Source organism: Pteropus medius, unplaced genomic scaffold, assembly GCF_902729225.1.
Source record: "Pteropus medius unplaced genomic scaffold, Ma_sr-lr_union100, whole genome shotgun sequence".
Lineage (NCBI taxonomy): Eukaryota > Metazoa > Chordata > Mammalia > Chiroptera > Pteropodidae > Pteropus > Pteropus medius.
In genome coordinates, this window is record NW_024356249.1 from 2,236,639 (window position 1) to 2,252,793 (window position 16,155).

Consider the following 16,155-nt stretch of genomic DNA (forward strand, 5'->3'; position numbering starts at 1 on the left):
ATGGGCCCATAGCACTTTGATCTCTAGATGACAGGTGTAACCCTAGAAGGTATTATCACAAGAAAATAAACTGTGGAGATATTCAGAATAGGAAATTATCAACTACTTTGAACAGACTCATTTAAAATGTAAGTTTACATTTTTAAACTTACAAAAACCTTTCAAAAATACAGAAAAAAATTGGAAGACTAGTACAATGTACCCTCATAGACACATCATTATTTGGATTCAACAACTGTTAACATTATTGTATTGGCTTCATTTATTTCCATCTCTCTTTTTCTTTTTTGCTGAATATTTCAAAGCAGAGGCTGACATCATAATGCTTCACCTTTAAAACCTCAGCATGTATCTCCTAAAAATTACATTCTTCTACAAAGTCACGATAATGTATCACACCAAAGAAAATTAATGTGTCCTTAATATCATCTAATACCCAGTTTTTATTAAAATGTTCCCAATTATCCCCTAAGTTTCATAGCTGATTTTTCTGGAATCAGGATTAAGGTTCATGAATTGTGTTTGGTTATTTTCTTAAGACTTTTTATCTAGACAGTACTCCTCCCTCTCCTTAAAAAAGAATTTTTTTTTAAAAAAAATGACACCTGTTTAAAGAAACTAAGCCAGTTGTCTTGTGGAATGTTTTATATTTGGATAGGTCTTAATTCCCTGTGGTATCACACACGTGTTGCTTTATCTCCTGAATTTCCTATAAACTGGAAGTTAAGTCTAAAGGCTTAATTACATTCGGATTAAATATTTTTAGCAAGAATACTTCATGTGTGTTGCTGTGGACTTTAGGCTGTATCCCTTGAGGAGGTATGTAATGTCAGGCTACATTTTGGATTCACTGTCCTTGCAAATGTCACTTAAAACTTTGCCTTCATTTATAATACTTTCTCACCACTGTTATATTCTTAGATTTCTGTTTTGGTTAAATATGTTCGATATGATAACAATCTTTCTTTAATAACATCTTAACCTTGGGCTGTCCATTTAGAAATTTCCCCAGCTCCTGGGACAAAAAAAAAAATCAGGCTGATTGTCAGCAAAGCCCCCGAGTTCTGTGTGTTGGGGCACTGCCTTCTCTCCTGGGACTCTGCTCAACTTCCTCCCAGCACCAATGATGTACTCCTTCTTTCAGATGGACTCTTCCTGGGCAATGGTTTCCATCCATACATTTCCTCTCCCCTTTGGCTCTGTAAAATTAAAATTTCTGTCTACTCACTGTAACTTTAGGCAGACTGTTCCTGCTTACTCTAGTTGACCTGGTGAACAGGCTATCATGAGGATCCCGTAGTATACAGTGCTATCCGAGAGCAAATCACTATTGTTTAATGCTTGTCAATGGTTCAACATAGCATTCCCGAAATACTTTTCTTCCATGGGACACTAATGGCTATTATGAAGAAAGGAAACTCCACAACTTAAGAGGTCAAATAACTCTGGGCAACGCCAAGTCAAAATTACACAGGCTCCAGGTGTGTGTATGTGTGTTAGCTGCAGAAGGCACATTATGTAGCCTTGTCCAAGGTTACTTGACTGTGGAAATCTCTCAGTTCCCAAAATGTTTCTTCATGTTGGTGTTCCACAGAAATCACCATCAGTGGGAGACCCTTCACAACTGGCACTTGTGTTCAGGAACCTTCTGAGGATGGAGGACCCTACCTGCCGCTATCTCTAAGGAATGACTCTGAGTGGGAATTTTATACACCATGGCAGGCTGATGAAGAAAACCACTTGGAATTAATTTTGTTTCAGATCCCCAAATTACATCGCACAGGACAAATGGTCTATAACCTTCATTGCCAAAGAAACATCCAGAATTACTGCTAAATAGATTACCATTTTCCCATTTTTTGTTAAAATGTATTCTAGTTATTCATGTTTTCCTGCAAGTATGTATAGCTTTTGGAAAGAGGCTCTTTCAGTTTCTGATTCAGTTTTTGTAAGAAGGAAAGTAAACATCCCTGAGGGAAAAAGAATTATAGGCATTGACGGAAAACCTGAGTAACACACAGGTAATATGCAAATTAAATTTTATGTATATAAAAGAACATGGTACAGTCAGAGGGCTGGGAAGGTGGAGTTTGAACAGGGTTTTGATGAAAAAGGAAGGCGAGAGAACATTCAGGAAGAGACTAGCAGATATGGTCATGGAGTTCGTCAAGCGCCAGTAGTAGGAGAAAACAGAGTTTTTAGGTTGAAGGAAACATTCTTTTTCAGAGAACTGGGGCTTATGGACAAGCGGTGTGTTAAAAAACAAGCAACAGAGCAGCTTAGATGTGATATGAAAATTAAGAACGATCTACTGCAGGTACTGGATTACCTGCAGAGGAGAAAGGCAGAAGGCGTTATGTAGTCATTGCCAGCCAACACTGGCGTGGAGCTGGGTGTCTTTCTTCAAGAAATATTCTTTCTGAAATTCTCTCCCTTCCTTGTTTTGGGGATAATACTCTTCTAGTTTTCTCTTTTAACTCTCTAAGAGCTCTTCAGGCCTCTATCGTTATTAATAATGAACAGATAATTATTCATAATTATAGCTAAAAAAATAATTATATGTGGGTTAGCAAGAATTGTGGCCAGCATTTTGTTATCTCATTTAATGCACCCATCCCTGTGAAGTAGATATTCTTATCATTCCATTAAAATGAGAAAACTACAACTCAACAGTTAGTAAGTTGTCACAGAGATAGGTTACGGAATCCAAGCATATGTTCCTAATAACTATTCTTGGAGCTTGTCACTAAAATTATGGCATTATTTGGAGTTTCAGCCTTCATCCCTTTCTTCTCAAGGTCAAATCTTTGTGTTTACAATTTTTTTAACCTTCCCTTACAGATTGCGTGCTTCATAGTGTTTTTATTCTGAATGTAGATTTCTTGACGTACCTTTACAGCTAGCTGCCTTTCCAAACTGGAGACTCAACTAAGTAGACCAGGCAGATATACACAGGAGTGATGCTAGCATTCTTCTCATTGGATCCTATCAGGTGGTGCATGAGTCCGATTTGTCCCATTCCTGATGGCACTCGATCACTTGATTAAGATGGTGTCTGCCAGACCTCACTGTAAAATTACTCTAATTCCCTTTGTAACTAATAAGAATTTTGTGAGGTAATACTTTGAAACTATGTAAATATTCCAATCCTTTTCAAACTTTTAATTTGTTTATTTACATCTGTATGGTTTCCTATGCTATTTAGTGGGTTACAATACATTATTATCATTTTTATAACCTATTTTTATAATGGGTTATAATACCTTTTATTAAATTTTTATCGAACTTTTAATTTATGTTTATTTACATCTGTGTGGTTTCCTATGCTATTTAATGGGTTATAATACCTTATAATTTTTTATTTATCAATTCGTCTTAGATCTGGCTAGTGGGACACAACTTGGCCTGTGTCCTTTTGACACGCCCCTTTATTCTTTGAGTGTGTCCTTGTTTTCTGACATAACTAGAGGCACCAGGCTCAGTCTGTACTTTCTCTTCTCCATCTTAGAATCAGCCATTTTGCCAAGAAGAAAAATGAAGAGGAGAATGGTATTTAGAAGCCGAGAGCTGGGCTAGATGTACTCATTGTTTTGTTGTGTCACTACTGCTAGGCCCTCTCAGTGGACCGAGCATATATGTAATTATATACCTATATCTATTTCTATAAGTAGAAATAGATTGAGACTCCCATTACCAGTCCACTACCAAAAGGTTCTTTCTAGTTTCCCATCCATATTTGTAACTTTCTTCCTCAACAGTGAGAAATCTGGCTTCTATTTTCCTTAATATTGTTCCTCCCTCCTTATTTGTGGGGGATTTGTTCCAAGACCCCCAGTGGATGCTGAAACAACAGATAGTACCGAACCCTATATATACTAGGTTTTTTTCCTATACATACATACCTCTGATAAAGTTTACGGTTTCTCTTTGGCATATCTGAATTGCCAGCATCACTACTCTTACGCTTTGGGGCTATTATTAAGTAAAATAAGGATTACTTGAACACGAGCACTGTGGTACCAGGACAGTCGATGTGATAACTGGGACAGCTACTAAGTGACTAATGGCAGGTAGTGTATAGAGCGTAAAGACATTGGACAAAGGGATGGTTCACAACCGTGGTGGAATGGAGCGGATGGGTGAGATTTCATCATACTACTCAGAATGGTGTGCAATTTAAAACTTATAAATTGTTTATTTCCGGAATTTTCAACTGTTTTCAGACCAAGGTTGACCACATGGAAAGGGAAACCGTGGAAAAGGGGGGTATTACTGTATATTTACTTATTAGATTAATTCTCTTGTACGGAACCAATCCCCCCCCACCAACTGCTGCCCTCCCCTCTGCCAGGCTGCATCCTCACCATGCTGACATCCGGAAGTCAGGTAGACCCTCCGGGAAGGTGAGGAGAACATCCCACACCAGGCCACTTCCCTGTGTGGATACCCTCTTCTCCCAGTATCCACCATGAGAGCTTTGGCTGCCTCCTCTTCTGTGACACACTGTTGTGCTGTCCCCTGACAACACACATCCTCTACAAGGTACTTTCAAAAATACGGTATCTCTTTTGCTTGTTATAAAACCTCTGTGATGTTGTTAAGGAAGTTATTATGCATAATTTTTCTCTGAACATAGATCTCCAAGGATCTAGTTCCAGAGCAATGGAGTGACTTGCTAAATGGAGTGACTTGCTCAAGGTCGAACAGCTAATATAAAGCTGGCTCAATGTAGGGCTCTTTCCACTCCGCCAATCCCATATGCCTCTAAACATATGCCAAAATTACAGTACTTTTCTTTTTTCTCCAGTAGAAATATGTTCACACTCATCCACTTTGTGATCAACTCTTAATTTCCAGGTGTTTCTTTTCCTGCAAAATATGTGCCAAGCAGTGGTGTGGTAGAAAAAGGGTTGGATACATAATCAGGAAACGTAAACTTTAGCTGCAGCTCAGATCTGAGACGTTAGCCAAGTTATTTGGCTTTCCTCAGTTTATTAAAAGGTTAGGATAGATCAGCGATTCTCTGCCTGGGGCTGGGTGAGGTGGGAGCTACTGGGCTTTTCCCGATGATAGAAATTCCCCATGAAATTCAGCTACAAATACCTGATTCAATAATCGTCAACATCCCTTCCAATCCGCGTACTTATGATTCTAACGCAACCTTTCTCTATTCAATGTGATAGCTGTTTGTTTTTTTTTTAAATCAATCTAATTCTTCATTCAAAAATATTTATTAATGGTCTATTGTGTGCCCAGTATCCTATTATCCGGTTTTAGCAATATCCCTTTTCCAAGGTGTCGCCGTCACTAGAATTTTATCCCTGTCTTCCAAACTCGAGACTCAAAAGCATTCGCACCAAAGTCATGTATGTAATTTGTAAACACGCGGGATTCCTCTCCAGTTCTTTCTCCACCAACCACATTTCAAAGCTGGTCCCTCTCGGCTCACGTTAATGAACTAACTCCTCTTAGGAACAACCTCCTTCACCTAACAGGCAGCATCAACAGTCTCATTTCCTGGCTGGTCGGTGGGAATTCGGGTGGGCGGTTTTCGAAGTTTGAATGACTCCCCAGCACACTCCTGCACCCCAGCGGGGCATAACCGGCTCGGCGTGCTGTGAGCCCTCCGCCCGGCCCCAAGGAGGGCGCGGGGCGGCTGCTAATTGATGTAAGATTCTCGCCCTGTCGGGAGGTGGCCCTGGCGGGGCTCTAACTTCCTCGGTTCCCCTCCTCCGACCACGGACGCAGCGTGTGCCGCCGTTCACTGCGCAGGAACTTCCCCGGCCTCGCTTTCACTCCGAAAGCCGAAGCCGGCTCTTCGCACGCGTCCGCAGCGCGTGTCCTCAGGGAGCCTCGGCCTCCCTCCGCCTCCCCGGCTCCGCGTGCCCTTCAGCCGGTCCCTCCGCCCGGCGGACGGGAGGGGAGCGGGGCGCGCGCGCAAGCGGCCGGACGACGTGCGCGAGACGCACGTCCCCGCGCGGAGCGCCGGAAGAAGCCGGGCCGGGGCCTCGCGCGTCGTGCGCGCGCCTCCCCCCCGCCCCCCCCGCTCCGGCCCGGGTCCGCGGCCTCGCGCGCGCGCACTTGGGCGCCGCCGCCGACCGCCGCCGCCTCGGCTGCTGCTCCGGCTACTGCAGGAGGCGGCGCTGGCTGGCGGCTGCGCTCGCTCCAGTCGGCGAGCGGAGCTGCGAGCGAGCGTGTGTGTGTTTTTTAAAGATGGCCGGAGCGGCGGCGGCGGTGGCCACGGGAGCAGCAGCGGGAGCCGCCGCGGCAGCCGTGTCGGTGGCGGCTCCGGGCCGGGCCTCGGCGCCCCCGCCGCCCCCGCCGGTGTACTGTGTGTGCCGGCAGCCGTACGACGTGAACCGCTTCATGATCGAGTGCGATATCTGCAAGGACTGGTTCCACGGCAGGTAAATAAACCCTCTCGAGCCCCGCCGCCGCCGGCCACCGGCCAACCGCCGCCGCCGCCGCGCCGGCCGCCCGCATCCCCTTCCGCCTGGCCGCCGCGCCGAGCGCCCAGCGGCCCGGGCGCCGAGCCCCCGGCCCGGGCAGCGAGACGCGCGGGTCCCCGGGCTCGCCGGCTGCGGGGCGGACTGAGGGGGGCTGGTGGGATCGCCCGGCCGGGCGAAGAGTCGCCACAACAAACGGGAACAAAGGGGGCCGGCCGAGAAGTTGGCAGGGGGAGACCGGGGCGAGGGGACGCGGCCGGGGCAGGCGCCGGCGCAGGCGGCGGGCGGAGCGCCGGCCCGGCCCGCCGCCCCTCGCGGCGCCCGCAGCCCGGCCGCCGCCCCGCCCGGCCGCGGGGCCACCCGCTCGGGGCACCCGGCCGGGAGTCGCCGCCTGCCTGGCCGCCTTCCCCCGCCGGCCGCCGCGCCCTCCTTCCGGGCGGCGACCCGGTCGCCCGGCTTAGGGGCTCCAGAAATCGCTCTGGTCCCCTCCCCCGGCGAGTCCCTGTCGCGCCCCCTTCCCAGGTCTTTATCAAACTTCCTCGGCCGGGGGTGCTGAGATGGGGGCGTCGGCAGCGGCAGCCCGGCGGGGCTCCGCGGAGTAAACAGAGCAACAGATGAAGCGCTCTCCGGGACTTAAAAGATGCCAGTCGGAAGTTTGGGGCCCGGGGTCCCGGGCGGGGCGGCAGGTCGCCTCCGATCGTGCGGTAACCACCGCCCCAGCACACCCAGTCCCGGCGGGGGCGGAGCGGATGGAGTGGGCAGCGGGGCGCTAAGAGACAGCCTCTCGTCCGGTACCCCCCGCGTCGCCCCCGCGTCGCGGCTCAAACTTTACAAAGAGTGAAATTTCCCGTCGCCCGAGGGGCTGGCGACACCCGGACGGCACGGGGCTGGCGCCCGGGGGCCTGGTGCGGGCGAACTTTTGCCGGCCGGTGGGTAGTTTAGGTCGGATGGCGGGGGCGGCGAGCGTCGCCCTGTGCCTCAGCCGCCGCCAGCGTTTCGGGTTTGACGTTTGTGAGAGCTCCGGCCGCCTCCGCCGCCAGGCCGCCGACTCGTGTGTTTTGTAATCAAAGTGTGAGGCTAATAAAGGGCGGCGCCACAGCCTCTTGACTCCGGCGTGGGAGGGATTCGCAGGCATTTAAACAAAGAAACTAGTTGGGGTTGGGCTCCCAAAGTCCTTATTTGGGTGTTGTGGCAGAGCCTGCGGTCACCTTTAGGAGAAGCGGGTTTCCCAAGCACCGTTTGGTGTCGTATCTTGGCGTGAGTACGCTCACGGGTAATAGCAGATATGGTGACTGTGATTGTAGGAAGTGTCCTTTGATTGACAGCAGGACATTTAAATACAGCCTCCGCTCCCCCCCCTTCCCCAATTTTACAGAAACACTATGCGACCAGGCCAGATGTCTTCGTCTCCCTCTACTGGCCCTGGGAGAGAAAACCATTTAAATTACAGCGTTCTTTTCGGTGTTTAGTGCTAGGTACAGTTAGTTTTACTTAATTTTCAAGGACTGTTTTACTTAATCAGTTTCCAGTTTGCACAGTTCCGACAGCAATAACAGGAAAAAATCCAGCATATTGTCACAGTGAAAGGACAGCATCCTTATTTTTATATCAGATAATCTTCAACAGTCTGGTCTATGCATGGGGAATATTTCTATAACCTTGCCACATATAATTAAGAATAAATTATTCAAAGTTCTTTTTCATTACTCTATACTGATATTTTCCTATATTTTGATTATATGTAAAACTGAAATTTGGACATACCAAATCTTTCCAATTCAGTTTCTACATCCTTTGTTCCCATAACATACCGCAGGCAGGCAGAATCCAAACGTAGTATCCAAAAATCTAGGTTACATATAGAATAAAGTCAGAATTCCTTGCGATTATGTAAATACTGATTTTTTCCCTCAAAGAACTATTTTAGCTGCATAAGAAATTTGTTCCATGGTGCAATATAGAAATTTGATAGTTCAATAAATTTTAGCCTAGAATTTTATTTTAATTTAAGTAACTTAACACTATAACCATGAAAAGCTGCAGGTAGTTTGGAGAATTTTGTAATACATGGAAGTATAAATTTGAAAACGGAAGAATTTGAAGGGAAAATAAAAGAGCATATGTGAAGGAGGGAGAGTGAGGCCAAAACAAGTATGCTCTACTGTGTCACATAAATTTCTGTGACCTCATAGCTGTGGTAGTGTCTCTGAAATATATTTTTTGAACCCAGGAGTTTTTTTGACCAGCAGTCCTTGAGAATTTAATGTGGTTCAGATGTCAAAAGTGAGAAAATTTAGTGATACTGCCCTGCCATGACAGTATCTTATTAGCGTTTAATTCTTAATGAAGTATTATTGGTAATTTGAGCTCTATGAGCTTTTCCTGTGATCAGTATTTACTTTAATGTTTATTGTACCATGGAACGAGTGATTGTTTTTTTGAACACAGCAAAATGTTCCTTATGTATTAATTATTAAATAAATATCACTTGCTTACCTAAGAATTGGCCCCTGAAGTTCTGAGGTCTAATTCAGAATTGGCCCCTGAAGTTCTGAGGCTGAGCTTTAATCCCCATGCTCAGCCTTCCTTTGGTTTCCAGAAGTGGTCCGTCTTTAGAGGAGGAAGAGGAAATAGGTGGGTGGGTACAGAGGCTTGCTTTTACCTGGGTAATTTCTTAATAATTGTATTTCTTCAAGTAGAAGACTTTTTAAACTCAAGAATCAAGGTGGGTGGAACCAGCCTCCTCCAAGTTTGAGACTGCTGAACTCTGACTGCATCCTAGGTGTTCAGGAATTCCCATCTCTCACTCTGCCTACAGCCTTTTTTGTAAGTGAGAGGGGAAAAGAACACTTGCTAGGGTACAATATATAATTGATACCCTGGGGGCAGTAAGCTGAGGAACTAACAAGATTTTCTTAGGAACGTTACTTTTAACCTAGAGATGGAGTTCTTCCTCTCTGAGTCTTTGGTGGAAGTAAGGCAGTGGAGAGCCTGACAATGTCCCACCCCTAATGTCTAGGCTAGATGTCTTTCTGCAGTACACTTAATACCATCCTGTGGGAAACTGCATGATTGCCCTAATTAAATTGTATTTTAATGTCTTTGTCTCTTCCTTGGAATGTAACCACCTTTCCTTGTTAGTCTTTTTGGTCAAATTCTTTTGGACTGACAAAAGTAATATATTACAGAAAAAATGGGAATACAGAAAAGCATCAAGAATATGAAAGTACCCATGCCTTCCAGAGATTATCACTGTTTTAACATTTGTAGTATATATGTATGTGTTTAAAAAAAAAATGAATTCATTTTATACATTCTACTGTTACCTCATTTCTTTCATTAATGTATACTTTTTCTTATATCTTTAATGTTCTTTGAAAACATTTTCAGTGGCCACATAGTGTTTAATTTCATAGAAGTATGATACACTTTAAAGCCATTCCTCACTTGTCAGTTTTTTTACCTTGTTTACTACTTTTTCTTGTATTTCCTAGTGATGTACAGTTGACATTCTCTAAAACCATTTAGAGCATCTCTAATTATTTCCTTAGAATGAATCAAATGAGTTTATACATGTAAAACACTTAGAAGATCTGCACACGTAGATACTCAGTAATAAATTTCTTTGATAAAGAATTATTAGTCACAGGGCACAGATATTTTTAGGCTTCTTGTGCCTATGGCCAGATTGTCCTCCAGAAAGGTTATTCTGATTTATACTCTCACCAGCAATGTCCACTCCACGTCTAGTTCCCTGCATCCTCACCAATCTAAAGTATTCTTAACTACCTCACCAACTAACTAAACAAAAGCTTTGCCAATCTGCATATAAGTGAATATTTCCACCAAAAGACATACCCAAGATTATTTATAGCAGCACTATTTATATTACCCTCAAGCTGTAAAAACCTAAATGTCATCAACAGTAGATTGAATAAATTGTGGTATATTCATAAAATGGAATATTACTCAATGATAAAGAAAAGAATACGCTGCTGATACACGCAACAACATAGTTGAATCTCACAGATACAAAGTTGAATAAAAGAAGCCAGACACAAAAGCATGCACTTTGATTCTACTTGTATGAAGTTCAAGTATAGGCATAATTGAATGAGAGAAGTCAGACCAGTGCTTACCTCCAGGGTGTGGTATTGACTGAGAGGAGGCATAAGGGAGGTTCTGAGGTTCAGGAGATGTTTCATTTCTTCACCTTGGGTGATGATTATATGAGTGTATATAGATGTAAAAATTCACTGAGCTCTATGTGCACCGAAGATTTTTTTAAACTTTATTTTAATGTTTGAAGTGTACTTCAGTCATTTAAAAGTTTAAAAAATTATAAATATACCAGTTTGGTAGCTGACATACAGGATTTTATAACTTCATTTTGTTTTTTTTGTTGTTGTTGTTCCTGACTTTAATGGCATTGTCTCTTGAGCTTTATCATTTATCATTAAGTATGATGTTGGCTTTGGCCCAGAATTTGCAGTATACCGGGCGCTGTTCTTGGTGCTAGGAATATAGCAATGAACAAAACAAAGTTCTTGCTGTCTTGTAGCTTTTATTCCAGTAAGGGATGATAAATACATGTAAAAGACAAGAGAAAAGAAAAGTTGAGTTAAGGGAAGATGGAGGACTGGGGTAGTATAAGGCTACTTTCATTTGATGTGATTGTGGAAGGCCTTGAGAGGGAGACATTTGAACACAACAGTATTTTGGATTTTTCACACAGCAAATGGTATATTTGAGTGAAGGAGTAAACGATTTGATAAAACCTTTAAAAAGTTCACCCTGACTGCTACATAGAGAATAGACTCAGGGAGGCAAAGGTGACAGGCAGACCGGTAATAAGGCTACTGTAATAATCCAGGTGAGAGATGATTTTAAAAGTTTGAGTCAGTTTGGGTAATTTACGAATGTCATATATTAAATTTTTTCCTGAAACTTGAATGAATGAAGAGCTTAGTTTATGAAAATGAAGAATTTTATCTAGAACAGTGCTGTCGTGTAGGCGTTTCTCAGGTACTCACTGTGGAGTCCCAAGAACTCAGTTGAACACGTTTTGATTGAATGCTTTATACCAAGTGCTAGGCACTGTTCTAATTGCATTAGATGTATTGATTAACTCATGTAGGTAATTCTCATAGTCACCTTGCTGGACAGGTGTTATTATTATCCCTGTTTTACATGCGAGGAATCTGAGGGTTAGAGAGGTCAGTAACTTTCCCAGGATCACAAAGCTAGAAGAAGGTCTAGCATCTGAACTCATGTGGACTGACTCCAGAGCTAGGTCTGTCAACCAGAAGATGGTACTGGGTCTCTCTTTCTCCCTACCTTTCTCATTCTGGGAGGCGGGGGTGGGGAGGGGCATAGGTGGAACAGACGCAACAGCATTCCAGAGAGATACATCTGTAAACATCTCATTTTGTTTTTGTTCTTTATTAAAATTATTGTCATTTGCACAAGTACGTTAAAAATTGTCATAAGTGCCTCGGGAACAGTTAAACTTTTAAGTTTTATAATTAACTCTGTTTTCATCCTTGTTTTAATGGATTTCTTATTGCAGTGTATTTTGATTTTTTATTGAGGGATGGGAATTTTTAAAATTTTGTTTCATACATTTCCTTTAATGACGAAGTCTTTTAGCATTTTAATGTAGACTTACTGGTCAACATCTGTCTCTCCGTAAGAGAACAAGAAGCACATTTAATGAATTTCTCACTATCTTTTTTTGATATGAGTTTGTCATAGGAGAACATATGAGTAGTCTCTTCATATGTTTCACTTATAAGACTTCTATACACATGAACTCCGTTTTGCTATTTAAATAAAATACGTTTTTTTTTTTAAACTATTAGTTTGGGGCAGATTTCTGCTTGATGTGTTCATAGCCTGTGTTCTTAGGTATGAAATTGAGTTTACTGAACATCTAAGGGGAAGAATGCCTTTATGTTTGATGATGTGAAGTGAGGGAGCTCAACAATAAGAACAGGGCAGGTGTAGAGGAATTTGATTACAAAGCAAGCTTTGGTTGGTTTGAGCAATTTAAACTACACAATAATTTGCGCAGCTTTTGAACAGTTGGCTAGCGCCAGTCTCGCAGCAGCTACCAAGTCTCTGGTTCGTTTTGGAAGTTACATTTTATTACTGTGGTGATCGTTTGCTTATTTTTCCATTACTATTAATATTATCCTTTCTCCATTAATTATAGTGTGAGTTAATGGTAACTTGTACGATTTTTGTATGTGTTTGTGTGAGCCCTGGTTCCTTTTATTGGAGATGGATTTTAGAAACCAAGGTCTGGCACGAGGTGGGCTCTTGCTTCTACGCCTTCTCAGTGGACAGAGCTAGGAAGTACGCTCTCACACACATCTGTATTTGTCTCTGTTCTGTCTGTATGTATTAAAAACCGTTAAGTTTTCATAATATCTTTGATTCTAATCCAATACCACAGTGTTCATTCTAGCCTTCTCCCTTTCTTTACTTGTAACGTTCTTATCCAACAGTGAGAAACCCAGCTCGCATTATCTACAGTACGTTCATTTGTTCGATCCTAGTATACATAAAATAGTTCTACAATTGCTAAACCTTATCCATGTAATAAACAAATTTTCTAATTAGATTATAGTATTTGTTAATAGTTCTCTTTATCTTTAGCCTTAGAATATCTAGTCAAAACACTATTTTCCAGTGTTGGGTTAGTTCTTTTCTCCCCCACTTTAGTACGTTGTCATTTATTTGTAGTACTGTTAGGTTTATTTGTTACTATTTGTATTGCATTTTGGATTCCTCCCTCATGTGGTCGGTTTTAACTGTTGGTTTATATTTTGAGTATGTAAAACATTACTACAATTCTAAGAGGTCAGAGTTACACGAACAGGTAGACGCAGAAGTGTCATGCCCTCTCTATCCCTCCTGCACCTTTCCATCCCTTTCTCACTCATCTCCTGTAAGTAATCAATTTCTTTAGTTTTTAGTTCATCCGTTCTGTATGGGTTTTTTGTTTATTTGTTTGTTTTCCCACACATGAGCAGATGCTTGTATATTTTCTTATATCTGCGTTCTTTACACGAAGGGTAGCTTATGATAAATACCGTATACTTTGCTTTTTCCCACTTAATAATGTATACCGGAATTCACTCCACGTCACTTCATAGAGCTCTTCCTAATTCTTTTTAACAACTGTATAGTACTCCTTCATGTAGATGTGCCCTGTTTTATTCATCTCTTCTCTTGTGTGTGGGTATTCAGGTTGTTTACCATATTTTGCAATTACAAACAGTACTACAATGAATAATCTTGGGCATATGTATTTTCATATTATTGGAGATCTATCTTCAGGTTAAATTACTAGAAGCGGGATTACTTGGTCAAGAGATAAATGCATATATTGTTTTGTTAGGTTTACCAGATTTTCCCTCTGAATGGTTAGACCAGTTTAAATTCCCACCAGCAGTTTGTGAGTGCGCTTCTTTCCCCACATTCTTGCCATCAGGATGGGATGTGTCATCATATTTTTAATCATTGCCAGTTGATACATAAAAAATGGTACCCGTGTTTTAATCTCTACTTCTCTTAGTACAGATGAGTTTGAACAACATTATGTATGTTCGAGGGTCATTTTCTTTTTTTTCCTTCTCTTTTGGAGAATCGCCTATTTATATCTTTCTGATTCTATCAGGTTTTGGTCCTTTGTTCCTCAATTTTTAAGAGCTCTTTTTGTATTAGGGATGTTAACCCTTTGTGGCATATATAAATATTCTCTTCCAGTTTGTAGGGCTGTGTTTGTGTGTGCGTGTGGTGATTTCTTTTTTGCCATGCAAATTTGTAAAAAAATTTTATGTAATCATATTTTTCAGTCTTTTATTGGCTCTGGATTTTGAGTCATAATTAGCAAGCCTTTCTCTACCTCAGGGTTATCCTGGAGGTCTAGGAGAGCTTTTCATATCAGCATATACAGATACTGTATTCTTTTTAATGACTGCATAGAATTCCATTTCATGGATTTACCATAATTTATTTATCTGGTTCTCTATTGATGGATTCTTCAGCTGGTTTCTCTCTCTCCCTCCTTCTCTCTCTCTCTCTCCTTAGTACTTAATGCTTCAGTGTATATATTTTTGTATGTTTATCTTTATTATTGATGAGCATTTGGATATCTTTAAGATAAGTTTCAAGTATTCTACATTTTGGAATTGTTTTTATCTGTAGTCATATTTTAAAATTTATTTTCTAAAGGGACTGTTGATTAAAAACAAGAAGCATAAGGAACACTGATACTGAAATAGAAATTTGATGAGCTTAAACATACTAACTACAAATTTAAGATACCGTACTAGGGCTGTAAGTTACATTTACCCGATAATTCTAATACATCAAAAATCATCGTTAGAAAAAATACAATGACACATCCAATTTGTATTTTATTGTGGGGAGGGGGGAATAAAGCATGTTCAGAATGTTTTGTAGCGAAGTGCTGAACTTCTCTTCCTTTGTAATTTAGAAGTGTCATTTCCCTGGAGCACAACACACAGGAATTTCAAACATCTAATATTGACTCCTGTTTATCAGTTAGTAATCATAACAGTTTGACATCATGTGCAATAAATTATGAAATTGCAAATGCCGGGGAAACCTATATCATTGTAAATAATTTGGTGTTTTTATGTTTAAAAGCTCTTGTCAGATAAGTGGTCACTGTTTGGCAGAGAAATTGGAATGGGATCCATGTGGTCCTTTTGATTTATATAGTGTCTTATGGATACTTTATATTAATAAATATAAAAAAGAAAATAAAACGGTCCTGGAGATCTGCCTGGAGGTCCTGGAGATATTCCACTGCCCAGGAACCTCATAGACTATTAAAAAATGCATAAAAGTCAGGACAGTGACACAGTTTGGATCGCATCCTAACCGATCCAGTGACGAAGTATGGGACACAAGGCACTCTGGAAGCAGAGGCTTTCTGGCTAATCCCCAGCGATTGCTTCAGAAATTTTCTGTGGCGACCACATGAGAGCTTTCTACCCCAGAGACTGCTGCATGGGTTCCTGGGTTTTTCCTCGTCTCTGTGAACTCCCACGGTGCCTCACCTGTCACGCACGCTACACTGTAGATGTGCGGTCAGTGAAGGAATCTTGGAGATATAAACTATCTGCAAATTAGAGCAATTTTAGTCTTTTTACTTAATTTAACTTGTCACAGGTCTGACTCATCTTCCTGACAGTCTTCTTATTTTAGTACTTTTTTTAAGGCTAATTTTCTCCGTGCCTGGTTCTTTGAGTCACTGTCCTTTTCTCGATAGCCCATCCTTATTTTCTGTATCTCAAAGGATCCGCATTTCCTTAAATCCCATGGTTATTGGGAAAGCAGAGTCCCCTCTGTTTGATTCAGTGGCTTCTTCCCTCCAACCTGCTTTTCCAACCATCTAAAGTTGTTTTCTTTAAAACAACTTTAAATAGATTTTGATTTTTTAAATGTAGTTTTGTCCTAAACAGAGGTATTTGTTAAACCATGTGTTGGCAATGCTTATTACGTATTTTAATATTTGTGAGAAGAAATGTATTTATTGAGTTAGAGTCTTTATCATATAAAATGTGTACATATAAGATTGTCAGAAGGGTGATGGTGGTTCATAAAGAGATAATGACAGACACAGGGAAAGGATACAGGTGTTCTTTAATAGAAGTAAAGGATAGAAGAACTT

At 41.8% G+C, this 16,155-nt stretch overlaps 1 protein-coding gene across 1 annotated transcript in view; it reads left to right on the forward strand.

Moving 5' to 3' along the window:
- The first annotated feature begins 6,100 nt into the window (after window positions 1-6,100).
- KDM7A (lysine demethylase 7A) overlaps window positions 6,101-16,155 on the forward strand; it is a 65,464-nt gene continuing 55,409 nt past the window's right edge. Inside the window, exon 1 of the mRNA XM_039861049.1 lies at window positions 6,101-6,407. Coding sequence (XP_039716983.1) covers window positions 6,214-6,407 — 194 coding nt within the window. The 5' untranslated portion in view covers window positions 6,101-6,213. The remainder of the gene's footprint in view (window positions 6,408-16,155) is intronic.